This window comes from Sorex fumeus, unplaced genomic scaffold, assembly GCF_029834395.1.
Source record: "Sorex fumeus unplaced genomic scaffold, SorFum_2.1 ptg000002l, whole genome shotgun sequence".
Classification (NCBI taxonomy): Eukaryota; Metazoa; Chordata; class Mammalia; order Eulipotyphla; family Soricidae; genus Sorex; species Sorex fumeus.
In genome coordinates this window covers 30,578,296-30,594,221 of record NW_026606059.1, presented here as the reverse complement: position 1 = coordinate 30,594,221, position 15,926 = coordinate 30,578,296, and the positions used below count along the sequence as shown (strand labels likewise).

Genomic DNA, 15,926 nt, shown 5'->3' with positions numbered 1-15,926 from the left:
TCTTTGGAGGTTTAAAAAAGCTTATTAATGAACCTTATGGGCCCATGACTTTTGTTCTTCAGCATATTTTTGATAACAGTCATGATCTCCTTGATAGTGATAGGTATATTCAAGTTTTTCACTTCAATCTGACTCGGTTCTAGGAGAATATAAAATTCTTGAAATAACACATTTCTTCTATGTTCTTCAATATAGTGACACAAAGTTCATAGTAATCTCCTGTGATCTTTTCTATTACTGTTGTGTCTGTTGTAATTTCTTCTCTTTCATTCCTAATATTTATCAGTGATTTCTCTTTTGTTATTTGTTATTTCCATCAGGGATTTGCAAATCCTTTTTATTCTTTAAAAATAATATCCAAACTCTTGGTTACGTTGATCTTATGCATTACATGTTTGGTTTCCATATTGGTTATTTCTGCTTGTCTTTTTATTATTTCTTCTTCTACTTACTTTGAGATCCCTTTGACCTAGGAAACTTTCAGGTTAATATCCCTGATGACCAGGGATATTTTTCTTTTTCTAGTTTATTACAGTGTAAGTTTCAAGAATTTATTTTCATATTTCTTTTTAATGCCTGTAGTTCTTTGAATGTCCCTCATAGTACAACTTTTGCTATGTCCCATATTTTCTGTTAGCTCATATCTTTTAAAAAATTATTTTTTTATTTAATCACCATGAGATAGACCATTACAAAGCTGTTCATGATTGAGCTTCAGTCATACAATGTTCCAGCATCCATCCCTACACCAGTGTACATTTCCCACCATCAGTGTCCCCAGTTTTCCTCCCAATACCCCCTCAACCCCCCTTCCCCTGCCTACCTCTATGGCAGGTATCTTCTTTCTCTTTCTCTCCTTTTGTGCATTATGGTTGCAGTACAGGTACTAAGAGGTCGTTGTTTTTGTTCATGGCATTCAGTATTTTTATCAGGAAGGTACATCTGGAGTAGCTTTTTTTTCTCAATAGGGTAGCAGCTTTGGGATGCGGGGATGGCTGCTGGGGATTCCAGAGGTAAAAGGAGGTGAAGGGGGAAGGTAGCGGATCTTGACTTCAAGAAAGCCTGGAGATATCAATCACAAAACTCATATACCCAAATTTTTAGCAGTTTAATATCTTGGTGAGGTTCATCCTAAGATGGCATGCAGACAAAAGGATGGCAGCAATTTAGATTGTGGGAACAAGCAGCTGCAAGGCTCTGCTTGGGTGGACACCCAGCAAACCCGCCCCCCTCCAGTCTACCCTGGTCTCTTCAGCCTTGAACAGGTCCAAGATTAAATATGGTTTTTGATCTCATTTGAGATTTATTTATGGGCCGCTAGACAAATGAGCTTGTATGGCTGAGCTGGAGGTGGTTTTTTGGCATGGTTCCCAAATACCTAAAGTTTGGCAGTTTAATTTCTCAGAAAACTTGGTCCGGAGTTGTTGGAGTCTGGCCAGAGGTACAGTGCCAATTTTGGGGTGTCAAGAAAGCCGAGGGTTTCATCAGGCTGCTGATGCCCCCACCCCCTCCTGGACAGTTCAGCGTGGATGAACAGGCTCTCTGGTCCAGCTGAAGAGGTTGACCTGCCAATAATGCTGTGCCCTCTGGGCCCTAGTGGCAGTGGCAGCTGTGATCCTGGTAGGGACCAGGACCGAAGTCAGTGCTGCTACTGTTTGTGGCTCAAACACTCTGGATGAACTGCAGCGACCAGTCCAGCAGAACCTGCCCATTTTTCTCAGTCTCCAGAGTGTTGGTACTCAGGGAGGTACTCACATGGGCTAGTCAGGGTGGAAATGGTGGTGGGGATGCCTTGAGTCGCCTGTGCCACCTCCCATGGTGGGTACCCAGGCTTCCCTTCTCTCCACTGCAGGCCCTATGCTCCATGGTAGTGGCCAACCTGGACCCGAAGGGCCTGTTCATCCACGCTGAACTGCTGCCACTTGGCCACTGGGTAGCTCCAGGAGACCAATCAGCTCGGAGCCCAGGCTGGCACCACTGCATTCCCCGCATGTTCCACGCTGGCCAGCGCTCCCAGGGGTGCCAGTTTGGTTCCACTTAAAACCACTCTTTTCCAGAGAAAATATTTAAAGGCCACTTATGGTCATTCACACGGAAATTTTATGGCCCTGTCTGCCCCTCTGTGCAGAGCACTGAGAGCTGCGGCCGTACCACTGCCGTCTTCTCTCCTCCTCTCACCCGCCTCCGATCTTTATTAATTGTGCATTAGTGTCTTTTATTTTTTAAGCTTTTCCCATTTTTCTGTTTGTAGTTTATTTTCGCTTTTAAAACATTATGATCTGAGTGTTATATGATTTTGAATGGTAGAATTCTACTTTATTGATTCTGTAAAGTAATTCTACTTTATTGATTGTTTCGTGTCTCAGCATGTATTCTGCCCTGAACAATGATGGATGAGCAGTGAAGAAGATCTCAAACTTCGGTTGGCCTATAGATGTCTATTAGGCATTTCTTCTATTTCTTCTTTTAGGCTTTTTTCTTATTGATTCTCTCTCTGATTCATATATTCAGTGATGAAAGGGTGGAGTTAAACTCTCCAACCACTATTATGTTGCAGTTGGTATTTTCCTTATAACCTACTTGCAGTTGTTTTACATATTTCAATGTAAATGAAATATTTCAAGGTCTTTCATTGGGTGCATGCACGCTAATGAGTGTTGTCTTATTGGAATTTAGATCCTTTGATCATTATATAATGTCCATTTCTGTTTTTTATTGCCTTTTATTTTGTCTTTTTTGCGGGTCTATTTTAAATCTGGTTTGGCATACCTTGTTTAGCCACAGTTTGCCTTTCTGATTATTTTCCAACCTTTCACTTTGACCCCGTGTGTTTTTATGATGGTTCATGTGAGTCTTTTATTGTATATTCTATTCTAATCAAAAGAATGTTGAATTACATTTATAGATGCATGCAGCTACTCTGTGCCTTTTGATCAAGTGATTCACATTAAATAAAATTAATTTTATAATGGTGATGGATGTTCCTGTAGACTTTGAGTTTTTTTTAATTTTTTATTTGAAAACATTCAATATATCTTACAGTTGTGGTTTAGTGACCAAGAAATTCTTTATTTGATATTTATCAGTATAGTTTTATGTTGAACAATCATATTTGAATGGTAGGCTAGTTGAACTAAGCATTTTGACCTATTTCATTCTGTGTGTTGGATATACCACACTATTCTCACCTAACCTTATGGGTTTCGTTTGAAAAATCTGCTGTAATTTTTTTTTTAATTTTTGAATCACACCTAGCAGTGCTTAAGAATCTCTCCTGGTTCTGCTCTTGGTGGCTCAAAGGACCAAATGGGACGCTCAAGATCAAACCTAAACTTCCTCTATATCTTTCTTTTTCTCTTCCTGGGTCCTCTATAATTTTTGATGTTATTCTTTTCGAGATATCCTGTAGTTCTCTGGTATTTTTTTCATTTTCTTTATTCTTTTTTCCTTCTTTTGGCTGGCAGAGAACACACCTGGTGATGCTCAAAGGCTTACTCCTAGCTTTATTCTCAGGGTTCATTCCTTGCAATGCTTGGAAGACAATATGGAGTGCTTGGATTGAACTAGGATGAGTCACGTGAAAGGCAAATACGTTGGCCTCTGATTATTGCTCGGGTCCACTTCTTTTGTTTTATGTATACTTTAATGAATTTTGTCTTTAATATGCTGATTTGTTCCCCTGCTTCTGTCATTTGGTTGCTGATTCCCTTTATTGTGATATATATATTTAAACAGCGGGTAGGGCATTCGCCTTACACGCAGCCAACATGGCCGACCCGAGTTCGATTCCTCCGCCCCTCTCGGAGAGCCCAGCAAGCTACCGAGAGTATTCGATATGCTAGACACAGTAACAACAAAGTCTCCAATGGAGACGTTACTGGGCCCACTCGAGCAAATCGACGATCAACGGGAGGGCCTTTACCTTTATATATTTAAAAAAATTCTCTTACTTTGCCCTTAGTACTTATGATTGAACTTTTTCTCAAACTTTCTCTGTCCTTGTTGGAACTCTCCTTTATTATTTGACTCAGTTTGTCCAACAGTCTAATTATTGTTTCTTTGGAATACTCAGCTTTGAGATTCTAGAGATCTTATTACTCAGAGTCCATTCAAGGCTTTCATTGTCATCCATGAGTGCCATTGAAGTCCTTTTCCTCATTATGTTAGGTATTGTGGTGTCTTTTCAGTATTTGTCAGTGTTGCCCCTTTTTGATGCAGAAGGGATCCTTGTAGAGTATATATGGAATGGGGTTGGTGAAGGACCTTTGATTTGTTTTTTTATAGTGTATGTGTATTTGTGTGGGTCGGGGGAAGACTGCTAAAAAGATAAAGTTAGAGAAAAAGTGTTTGTGTCTTTGTATATATGTAATAATTTTATATGTTGAACAAAGGAAACCAATAGAGAGAACCTAGAGATACAAGAGAGAGAAGATTATAGAAAAATTACCAAAGAACATAATTGGGGATAAAGTCAAGAAAATGGATGTGAGGACTGGTAATCAGAACACACAATTTCAAGGTTGAAGAGAACAACATAAGTGGTTTCAGTGGAGGATAGGGCAGTATATCTAGCAAGTTGAAATGAATAGTTGCAATTTTCTCAGTAAATATTGAAGTTCCTTATGGTAACCAAAGGAGGTGATGAAATAAAAGGCAATAAAACAGGAGGCCAGATGAATGCCACCAAGATATGGAAGTTCGCTTTTAAAAATTTAAAAGTTAAGTAATCAAAGAAAAAACACACTGTCCTCCCGTTGTTCATCGATTTGCTCGAGCGGGCCCAGTAACATCTCCATTGGAGACTTTGTTGTCACTGTGTTTGGCATATTGCCAGGCTCTGCCATGTGGGCGAGATACTCTCGGTAGCTTGCCGGGCTCTCTGAGAGGGGCGGAGGAATCAAACTCAGGTCGGCCATGTTGGCTGCGTGCAAGGCAAATGCCCTACCACTGTGCTATCGCTCCAGCCAAGAGTAGTTTACAGACATAAAATGTTCCACCAAAAAAGACAACTGCTGTGTGGGAGATGAAAATCAGAGCATAGTTGAGTAATAACAATTAAAATCCAAATAACATCTTTTACCAATTTGGGTAATATTCAGAAAAGGTGATATTGAAATATGAGTATGGTGGAAATTAATTAACTGAGGGATATTTGTGCATTCAGAACAAGCCCTGCATTCTCAAACACCATTACTCTGTTCATAATTCAGCTTTCCCCTCTCTGCGAAATACTAATATCCAACCCAACCTAAATATAAATTCTACTCATTGTTCAAAATTCATTTAGAGCTCTAAGAAGCTCCAATATATCTCTCACTTCAAACCAACCTCTAAATCTAGTCTTGGCACATCCTAGTCTTAACAAGGGTTCTTCATTCTATGACTCTTGCTCAAATTTTCCCATCTTATAGTCTACTCTTCTATCAGGATAAATAACATAGATCAAATAATAAAATGGGCTCTTGCACTCTTATATAGATTTTAAACATGATTTCTTCCTCTGCTGAAGAAAGTCTATACCATCTTTCCTTCAACTCCATTCTCAATCTTAAGTCCTGGTTATGATGTTATATAGATTTTCAGTAGTCTTTTCCACAACTATTTTAAAGTTAAGTTATTTTTAACAGTATGTTATACTAATCCAAATTTTTATTTATCATACAATGAACAATTTGCTAGATACTTTTCTTGGTGATGCTAGATATATTTTTTTTACTTCACTTTCACAAAATCCCAAGTGACAAGTAATATTTTAAGTATTTTATGTTTATGGTTTTATTTAATTCCTTTTAATAGCCCTGTAAATTTGAGATCATTTAACTTGTTTCATAGAATTCTACCCATCTGATAGCCTCTACAGAATAATTTTACAATTGCTATTCAATTCTAGGCAGGTTTTGGAAGAAAAAAAGTCTGTTCTAATACGGTGAATGTTGTCGTGAAGACTATTGAACTGTAGAAAATTCCTTGGCTATATTATTATAAGTAGGAAAACTTTTACATACCCAACAGATATTTCAGACTATATTAAAGAAGTGATTCAGTATGTTGAATTAGTAAAGTATTAAAGTATTAGTAAAGTATTAGTAAAGTATTAGTAAAGTATTATTTGGTGAAAAGTATCTAACAGATTAGTTAAGGTTGTAAAGATTGACTTTTCCAGCAGTAAATGCTTTCTGAATAACATAATAGAGCATGCCTTTGCCACAGTGATCAAAAGAGACTAGGACTCTATTTAGGATTAACAAACTCATGTTTTAGTGGAGGAGATAAAACAGTATATCTGTAATAGACATGGATATTTGTGTGGAAGTACCATATTAGGAAACTTTTTTTTTTTATCTTGGAAGCACGTCAAAGAAAAAAAAAGTTTTTTTTCTTTACCCCAGTACATAGAAAATCTCACTGTAACATATGATCAACACTTAAAATTGGTAATGAGAAGAAATTAATGAGTTATTTTTCCTTTCCTCAACTTAGTCTTCAAAACACACTGCATATTTTACACTTGGAACCCATTTAAATTAGGACTAGCCTTCTTTCAAGTGCTCAGTATCGCTCTAAGTCTTGGACAGTACAGCTCTAGTCATGAAAGAGACAAAGTACCCCAGGGGAAAGGCATGACTTGTTAGACACCAATAAAGCTGCTTCCTTGCAGAATATTACCAAGCCAGATGCCAACACGGCCAGAACTCCTGACTGTTTTTATTTATTTATTTTTGCTGGTGACATCAGGGTTCTGGACTTCTAAATTTGTTTTATTGTGGGTCACCTCTAGTGGTTCTCAGAAGCTACTCACTGCTTGTTGCTCAGGATTGTTCCTGGTGGTTCTTGGAATAAGAGTTGGGTAAAAATTTGCCTAACTTTCTAGGGCAGAGTTCATCAGTTTTGACTCATGAATCAAAACTAACCTGTAGGCTGTTTTGTGGCCCATGAATTAAGCATGACTTGCATTTTTGCAGGGATCTTTCTTTAAAAAATGAAGACATATACAGATAATGCAACATAGGCTCTCTGTGACTTGCAGTGCGTACAGTATTTATGATTTAGCTTTATTATTAAAACTTTTTGCTCACTCTTTTTTCTAGGGTAAAAATCAAAAGCAGAATCCTTCAGTTCTTCATTTGGCAACAATTACATTTGCTCTAAAATTTAGCTGCTTGTCTAAAAACTGTCTTAACTAACAAATTGTTACTGGTCTGTGTGGAATATAAACAAATTTCTATTTGTTGATGTGTCTGGTAGCTACACATATCATTACTTTAACCATATCAGTTGTATTCAATAGCTTACTGGTACACTGACTCTTAAGAATTAAGCAGAATTTGTAGCATTTGCAAATTTGATGGGTGTCAAGATTCTCAGTATGGCTCATTTCAAAGTTTCAATATGAATATGACATTACTGAATGAGAAGTTGGTGAGTAAGGTGCAGAGTTAGGAAAAGATGTGTAGAATTGGTTTCCACAAGCTACTTTGGGCCAACTCTAGCACAAAATTGGTATTTCCCTGCTATATATTCTTGTTCTATATTTAAAGGTTAAAACAAATTTGTGTTTCAAATAAAAATTAACAGTAAACAAATGTATGAATAATCAATACATTAAAATTATTAATCAAAAAAACTTTTTAAAATACAAAGTATTTGCGAAACTGGTGTCTACATTTTAATTCCATTGGGATTTTTTTCCCAATAGAGAAGGATTTTAGAGAAATATCAAGTTCCATTTCATACCATATGCATTTCATATACAATTCTCATGGAGTGCTTCAGACTAAGTACTGTAGAGATTTGAGAAAAGTTCCTCTTTCATTTCTTATAGTGAAGGGAGAATTCTAACTCTAAGACTGCTGCCTGAGAAGATTCAAATCTTAATGAATATAGATAGGTGTTTTTGTCATACAAGTCAAAAATCACAGCAATGACAACTGCATTTTTGAATAAATATGTTTTACAACTGAGATCTCTTTGGAGATTTACATAAATCGAAGGATACACATTGAAGGACACAGACGGAAACTATTCAGATTGTTTTCGCCGCACTGAAGCACTGAAGTCAGTGAAAACTCTGACATGCCTTGGGAATTCTTGCTTCTCCATCTAGAAGGGAAGTTTAGTTTTTGAAAGAACTGCTTTTCTCTATTTCTTCCAGCAAACCTACTTCTGAATGGGTCTTCATGGCTACCATAAATGTCTTTGACTGCTTTAATAGACAACTATTTCCTTTAAGATTTCAGTTTTGCTTTTAGGAAGAACATAAGCTCCAGTTTGCATTGAGTCTCATAATAAAATCATGGGCCTCCTGTCTTAAAACATATTGTACAACCCATTACATTTACTCATGCTATTTCTGTTCACCCATTCTGCCCAATTTATATAAACTTCAGAAATATTATCTTATAAAGTAGTAACATTTAACAGGTATTGCAATGCCTAAAATTTGTTCATCTCAAAGGATTGCTATGAATATTCTACCAGTCTCTAGGAGAAATATCCTAGATATTCAGTATTTAATGATTTGTAGTAGAACTCATGCCTTCTTCAGTTCATTAAAATTATTTTGGGCAAAGGAGATAGTACAGAAAGTAAAGTTCTTGCTTTCTGTTTTGGGAAACCATATGTGATTTAAAGTTTCTGGCATGATATATGGTTCCCCAAGCACTACAAGGGGTCATTTCTGAGTATAGAACCAAAAATAGCTTCTGAGAACTGTGGAATATAGTCCATAGTCCATATAATCCCCATACCCACCCCCCAACACACACCAAAATTCTGTCAGTAATTTTACATGTAATAATAATTTAAAGGACTGTATAAAATTAGGGTGAATATTAAGTATTTATTATTTCTCTTGAATCTCAGGTATTGCACTTTCAGATGAACTTGATAAGGTAAGTTTAACCATCAATCTAATGAAAAGAAAATATACAAGTTACATTTTAATCCTGCATATGAAAATTATCAGAAGTAAACTGTTCGAGCATAATTTATTTGATGACAATATTTAAAAACTTTTGAAGCTGTGTACTTATTTTTTTATGAGAGTTATTATATGAACTATTTAACATTACTTATTCTTTTGAGATAAGATTTTCAGAATTTGGTAAAAGAAAACTGAATTAGTTTAGTCACTGACTATATATAATAGATACACACATATATATATTTAGCAAATATAAGCTCTTAACACATTAATAAATTATTTCTATTAGGCCTATACTATTTAATGATGATGATAGGAAAGGCATTTATACTTTTACTTTTTTATAGTTTTATACTCTGTTACTTTTTTATAGTTATACTGGCAACCTACCCATGATGTATTCAATATGCCAAACACAATAACAAGTTTCAAAATGGAGACGTTACCGGGCCTGCTCGAGCAAATCTATGAACAATGGGAGGACAGTGCTATAGTGCTACTGGAAACTTTCATCAGTGATTTTTTTTTCCCTATCAGTTTCAAGATGCCAAGAATTATGATGGTTCCTTGTTGCATTGATTGACAATTGTAAAAGTTCTGAGAAGTTATATGTTTAGTATGTAATTTAATAATAATGCCCATGGAACTTGCTAATGGATTAGATAAGTGTGCTTATAGGGGAAATAATTCAATGATAATTGCCAGGTGGGGATGAGTAAACAGGCAAAGTATTTGCCAAAATTGAAAAATGAGTAAGTGTAAATTTGGCCATTTATTTTAAAATATGAATTATAAAATATTAACAGTACATTTTCATGAAAATCATTTTCTTTTCCAAATCAAGACATGTATGAGAGAGCTACATTAATTTGTGCTTTAAAGTTAGCTTAATTGAAGATTGATTGATTTTCCTGTTTCTGGATTCATGTAAATTTGACTGAAAATTTGACATCAAATATGTAATTAAAAAAGTAAAGAATCATCTAGGAATAGCCTTCAGTATTTGGTGAACATTGCCCAAGATATCTCTATCGGTTGAAACATCTTGAAGTTTGGCATGATTGCTAGAGACAAAAATGGTAAAAATATTGTACAAAATATTATGTGAACATTAACTTTAAAGTTATAAACAATAATGTAGTCTTTCTCTTACTTTAAAAATAATGTAGCACTGTCCAGTATCACTGTAGCACTGTCCTCCCATTGTTCATTGATTTGCTCAAGCGGGCACCAGTAACATCTTCATCATGAGACAAAGCTACTTTTTTTGGCATATTAAATACCTCACAGGGAGCTTGCCAGGCAGAGCCTGGCATATTAGCATATTAGTATTATATAACATATTAGCATTAGTATTAGTATTTTATATATTAATATTACTACTAATGTATGTAATATATTAGTATCATATTAGTATTTTATATTAGTATTATATAACATATTAACATGTTAGTAAATATGAATGTTTTAGTAAGTCATATTTTTAACTTGTTTCATCTATTTCTGTAACTATAACTAGGTGCACAGATAAGTATTGATTATATAAATTTTCAAACAGAATAAGAGCAGGTCTCCACTCCTGGCTTGCTGCTCCTCTAGCCTTTATGTGGATAGCATGTCTCAGCCCCAGCAGATCTGCGTACACCACAGAACTCCTTGTTTTATGGAGAAATTTAATAAGCCCTCCATTTGCAGTTGTATTCTATGTCTAGTTTTACGTACATGCATTTTGGGACTCTTTTTGACTCATTTAATGCCAAATATTATAACACTTTTTAAAGACTCATATTAAAACCAATTATTATAACTTGTCTCAATTTAAATAAAACATATCTATAAGATTCATATATTTTAAAATCCACTTTTTAGTATTCTATTGCAAATACATATTTCTCATTGAACATTGAAAATACATAGAAGTGGGAACAAAAGAAAAAGTTACCTGTGGTCTTTTCATTCATTAAAGCCATTAGTTTTATCACTGTTTTTATCTGTAGTAATTTTAATAAGTGGAATGAAAAAAGATATATAACTAGTGAATGCTCAATGAGTATATATATGCATGAGTATTAAACAAAAATTCTATTATGCAATAGATATCACCATTTTTATTTTTATATCTATTTATGCAATAGTATAACCTATTTTCTACCAAGGTATGCCCAGCAATTACATATACTTGAGCCTCTGTACACTTTAAATTATTAATGAGCTTAAATATTTAAAACATTTTTTCACACCATATTATATCTAAGTTATGGAAAGAAAGAGATGGCAAGGATTTCTGAATTACTATAGTAAACTCACTTTCCGCATTCGATAGATCCCCTCAAATCTAAAATTCTTCACAGTTGAAAGCCACGAGCACGTCAGCTGTTCTTCCCTGGGCTCTTGTTTCTCTCAGAGAAGTCACTTGCCATTTCCTCTTGACAACAACCTTTTCCACTGAGTGAACCTTGCAGCATACTCTTCCCTCTGTTGCAAATACCCTTTTTGCTCATCCTTCCCGAAAATACACATGGGACCTTCATAGTCTTATCAAAACTTTCACTCATGAATCCATTCTCTTACTGAACATCTGGAATTTACACAATTCATACAAAAAGTTATTTAGTGGAGATGAAGAGAACTGAAGTTTTAAGACAATTCAGAAAGCAAAAATAAGCATTTCAATTTGAGGAAGAAGTGGGATCTCTAGATAAATTCACTTTCATATTATTCTCTGAGTAAGAATAAATTCAGATAAAGCAGGGCATTCTTTCCTCCTCTTCAGGAAACACTGGCATTTAATTCTTCTCTTCTGAGACCCCGTGTGATTGGAGAATGGATTGGCCGAGAAGAGAATGATGCTGATCCACTAGCTGCTGAAATGCTACAGCCCCCAATTCCAAGAAGTAAAAATGAACAGTGGGAAAGCGAAGACAGTAGCTCAAGCCCTGCAGGAAGGTCAGCTGAGATTTCTTGTAAATTTTTGAGTACTACCAATCAGTAAAGGTTAGGGAAAAATAAATGCAAGTGCTTGGTTTTAATGAGATCGCTTTTAATGATAGTAACTTTGTAGTAACATTAGATAGAAAATTAAGTTGGACACAGCACAGGGTAAAAACTAATTTTACTCTCTTAATATTAGAGTGTTACAATGCTTGCATTTAGGTTTTGACCTTTTTTTTTTTTTTTTGCTTTTTTGGGTCATACCCGGCAATGCTCAGGGGTTACTCCTAGCTTTGCACTCAGGAATTACCCCTGGCGGTCCTCAGGGGACCATATGGGATGCTGGGAATCTAACCTGGGTCCGCCGCTTGCAAGGCAAACGCCCTACTCACTGTGCTATCACTCCAGCCCCTGGTTTTGACTTTTGAGGTGATAGTTGTTTAGTGCTTTAGTGGTATAGTTTCACATCCCTTCAAATGAATGTTACCACACTGCAACCACCACCAAAATACAAATATACCTCATGATATTACATTGTAATATTTCACCTGCCGGGATTTCTTGTCCTCTTAAATAACTCAGATCTGCAATCAGAAATTCAAAGATTGGTTTTGTTTAACTTTACAACTGTATCATGTACTTTCTACTTTGAAAAAAAGAAATAATTTACTATTTGACTTTCTCCTCCTGATTAATTTTGTTGTTGTTGTTTGAATTTCGGGCCACACCTAGCTGTGCTCAAGGCTTACTAGTGACTGCTCCCAAAGATCATTCCTAGCAGGCTGGGGGAAGCAGATCGGGTATTGGAGATTAAGCTCAGGCCGCCCGATGCACCAAGAGCCATCCCTACTGTACTTTCTCTCCTTAGTTGTAGTTATCACGTGTTTTCATTCTACACTTTTTGTGATGCCTTTATCAGATATTTTGTAAGAAGGTAATGTTAATCTCATAAAAAGTGCTTGGTGGATTGTGAAAATAGCCTGTGGTCAATGTATATATATTTAATATATATAAATATATTATACATCACATAAATATATAATGTATAAATATATTATATAAATATATTAAATATATTATATATAATATGTACAAATATATTAATATATAACATATATAAAATATATATATTATATATATATCACTGTCCTGTAGCACTGTACTCCTGTTGTTCATCAATTTGCTCAAGTGAATACCAATAACGTCTCCACTGTGCAATTTGTTACTGTTTTTGGAATATCGAATACACCTCGGGGAGTTTGCCAGGCTCTGCCCTGTGGGCAGGATACTCTTTGGTAGCTTGTCGGGCTTTCCGAGAGGGATGGAGGACTCAAGCCCGGGTTGACTGTGTGCAAGGCAAATGCCCTGCCTGCTGTGTTATCGCTCCTGCCCATATATATGTGTGTATATATATATATATATATATATATATGAAAAAAACATATATATACTTGCTTTTGGGGTCACACCCAGAGATACTCAGGGGTTACTTCTGGCTGTGCACTCAGAAATTACTCCTGGCAATGGTTGGAGGACCGTATGCGATGCCAGGCATTAAACTCGGGTTGGCTGCGTGCAAGGCAACCAGCCTTCCTGCTGGCCTATCGCTCGGCCCCAAGGTCAATGAATATTTGATGTACAAGTTTGAGCCTCCTGAGCTCTACTTGAGAGGCCAAACGAGAAATAAAATTTTAAGCATATAAAATATAAACAAAGAAAATGCATTTAGAAGATTTTATCCTATTAATTTTTAATAGATAAATAGAGGTAATAGGTCTAGATAGTAGGTAAAACTCACCACTGAAGCCTTCTGATCTTTGTTTTTGTTTTGGAATGATTATTTTAATTATTTGTGATTGATCTATTCAGATATTTTATTTTATCCTTAGAGGTTTATATGACTCATATTTTATTTTCTAATTAAAGGATAATATGATTCTAAGAGCTGGAGCGATAGCACAGTGGGTAAGGCGTTCGCCTTACAAGCGGCCAACATGGCCGACCCGAGTTCGATTCCTCCGCCCCTCTCGGAGAGCCCGGCAAGCTACCGAGAGTATTCGATATGCCAGACACAGTAACAACAAAGTCTCCAATGGAGAGGTTACTGGGCCCACTCGAGCAAATCGATGATCAACAGGAGGGCCTTTTATGATTCTAAGAATTTGAAAATTTTGTAGATTATTTTATTTATTTAATTTTGTTGCTTGAGGGTGTCCCTATTAGTCTCTTATTATCCTTTTATGTTCTTTTGGCAGTATCTGTTTTAAATTTTCTCTTTTAATTTATAAAAAAAAGCATTCTGTGACGCAGGCTTGCACAAGATTGTAAAAAAATTAAATAATTATAAACTGAAATGTGCCAATAGTTAAAAAGTTTTTGTTCATGTTACTTGCTAATAACTCAGAAGAGATTTTCTATGCATAGATAGCCACAGTCACTTTTCAATTTTTATTTTGAGTTTAGGAGCCATCAGTATACTTTCTCAAGGAGAAAACTTTATTTTCTACAATAAGATGTTTTTTTCTTTATCTTTTATTTATCACTTGAATGAAGGAAGAAAATTCAGATTATTTGTTAATGTACTTAAGAAATACAGAAAATTGATTCCATTTCCATGAAAAATAACCTTTAAATTATTCAAGTAGTCAAAGTGTTCTATATAACTTGAAGAGAAACATTTTTTTAAAATCCATTTATTATCTTTTGTGATATGTCAAGTCAATTTCAACTGTCAATGTAATTTTATTTATTAATTTATTTTTGTAAGAGTACTGCTATTTATTCAGCCACTGATTAGCTGGTTGAATTGTGCATGAACTCCACCTTACTTTTTTTCATTTTTTATAATTTTTTTTATTGAATCACAGTGAGAGCTGTTACAAATCTTTTGGGTCTAAGTCTCGGTCATACAATGAAACACCCATACCTTCACCAGTGCCCATTCTCCACCACCAAAAACCCCAGTATACCCCCATCCATCACCCTCCTCCTACCTGTGGGGCAGATGATTTCCAAATTACTCTCTCTCTACTTTGATCACATTCAATATTTCGACACCAGACCCACCATTATTATTTGAGATTTTACCCCAACACTCAGATCTGCTGAAAAGGCAAGAGTAGACAATTTGTGTTCTATTTCTGGTTATGAATAACATATGATGTCGCGTGGCTGCAGTAGAGCCATGTGATTTTGAAATTCCGAAATTTTAACACTTAAATCTGGAGGGATTTCTGCCAAAAGCCACTGGGTTTTGAGATTTGCTCCTAAGTCTCTGGGATCATGGCCATTGAGCAGCTTGATCAGCAGCCAGAGAGGCCATTCCTGGGCAATGACTTGGAATCTGGTTGGGGCGGGGAGACCAGAACCGGCTCCACCCCCATCCTGTGAGGCCCAACATTGTTTCTGCGGGCCCAGCCTGACTGTCCAATGTCCTCTGGAGGATGACGGCCACCGAGCTGCCAAGGGGGATCAGGCGGAGCGACAACACCCTTTCCCCCCTGGGTTGGCCTGGCGACAGTTATCTACTGCAGGGTCTGGACACATTTCTGCCAAAAGCCGCTGGGTTTCCAGATTTGTTTCTGAGTCTCTGGGATCATGGCCATTAAGCGGCTTGATCAGGAGCCAGAGAAGCCATTTGTGGGCGATGACTTGGGGTCTTATTGGGGTGGGAGGACAGGACCGGCTCCACCCCCATCCCGTGAGGCCCTGTGTGTCTCATCACTGGGGGCCCAAACCTGACTATCCAGTGGCCTCTGAAGGATGGCAGCCACTGGGCCGCCAGGGGGAACAGGCTAAGGCACGAAACCTATTCCCACCTGGGTTGGCCCAGCACCGGTAACCTACTGCAGGGACCGGACGCATTTCTGCCTAATGCTGCTGGGTTTCGGGATTTGTTTCTGAGTCTCTGGGATCATGGCCATTAAGCAGTTCAATCAGGAACCAGAGAGGCCTTGCCTCCAATTACATAGCTGAGCCAGAGGTGGTTTGTGAGTGTGTTTCCCACATACCCTACTTTTGGCCGTTTACTTTCTTGGTAAACTTTGCCCCAAGTTTTTGGGGTCTTGCCAAA

At 36.6% G+C, this 15,926-nt stretch overlaps 1 protein-coding gene across 2 annotated transcripts in view; it reads left to right on the top strand.

Annotated features, from left to right (window-relative positions):
- The window catches only part of CUNH8orf34 (chromosome unknown C8orf34 homolog), a 339,451-nt gene that overhangs the window by 84,478 nt on the left and 239,047 nt on the right, over positions 1-15,926 (top strand). For both annotated transcript variants that reach the window (XM_056108308.1, XM_056108259.1), the window contains exons 5-6: positions 8,863-8,891; positions 11,697-11,869. In XM_056108308.1, the coding sequence (XP_055964283.1) occupies positions 8,863-8,891; positions 11,697-11,869 (202 nt within the window). The remainder of the gene's footprint in view (positions 1-8,862; positions 8,892-11,696; positions 11,870-15,926) is intronic.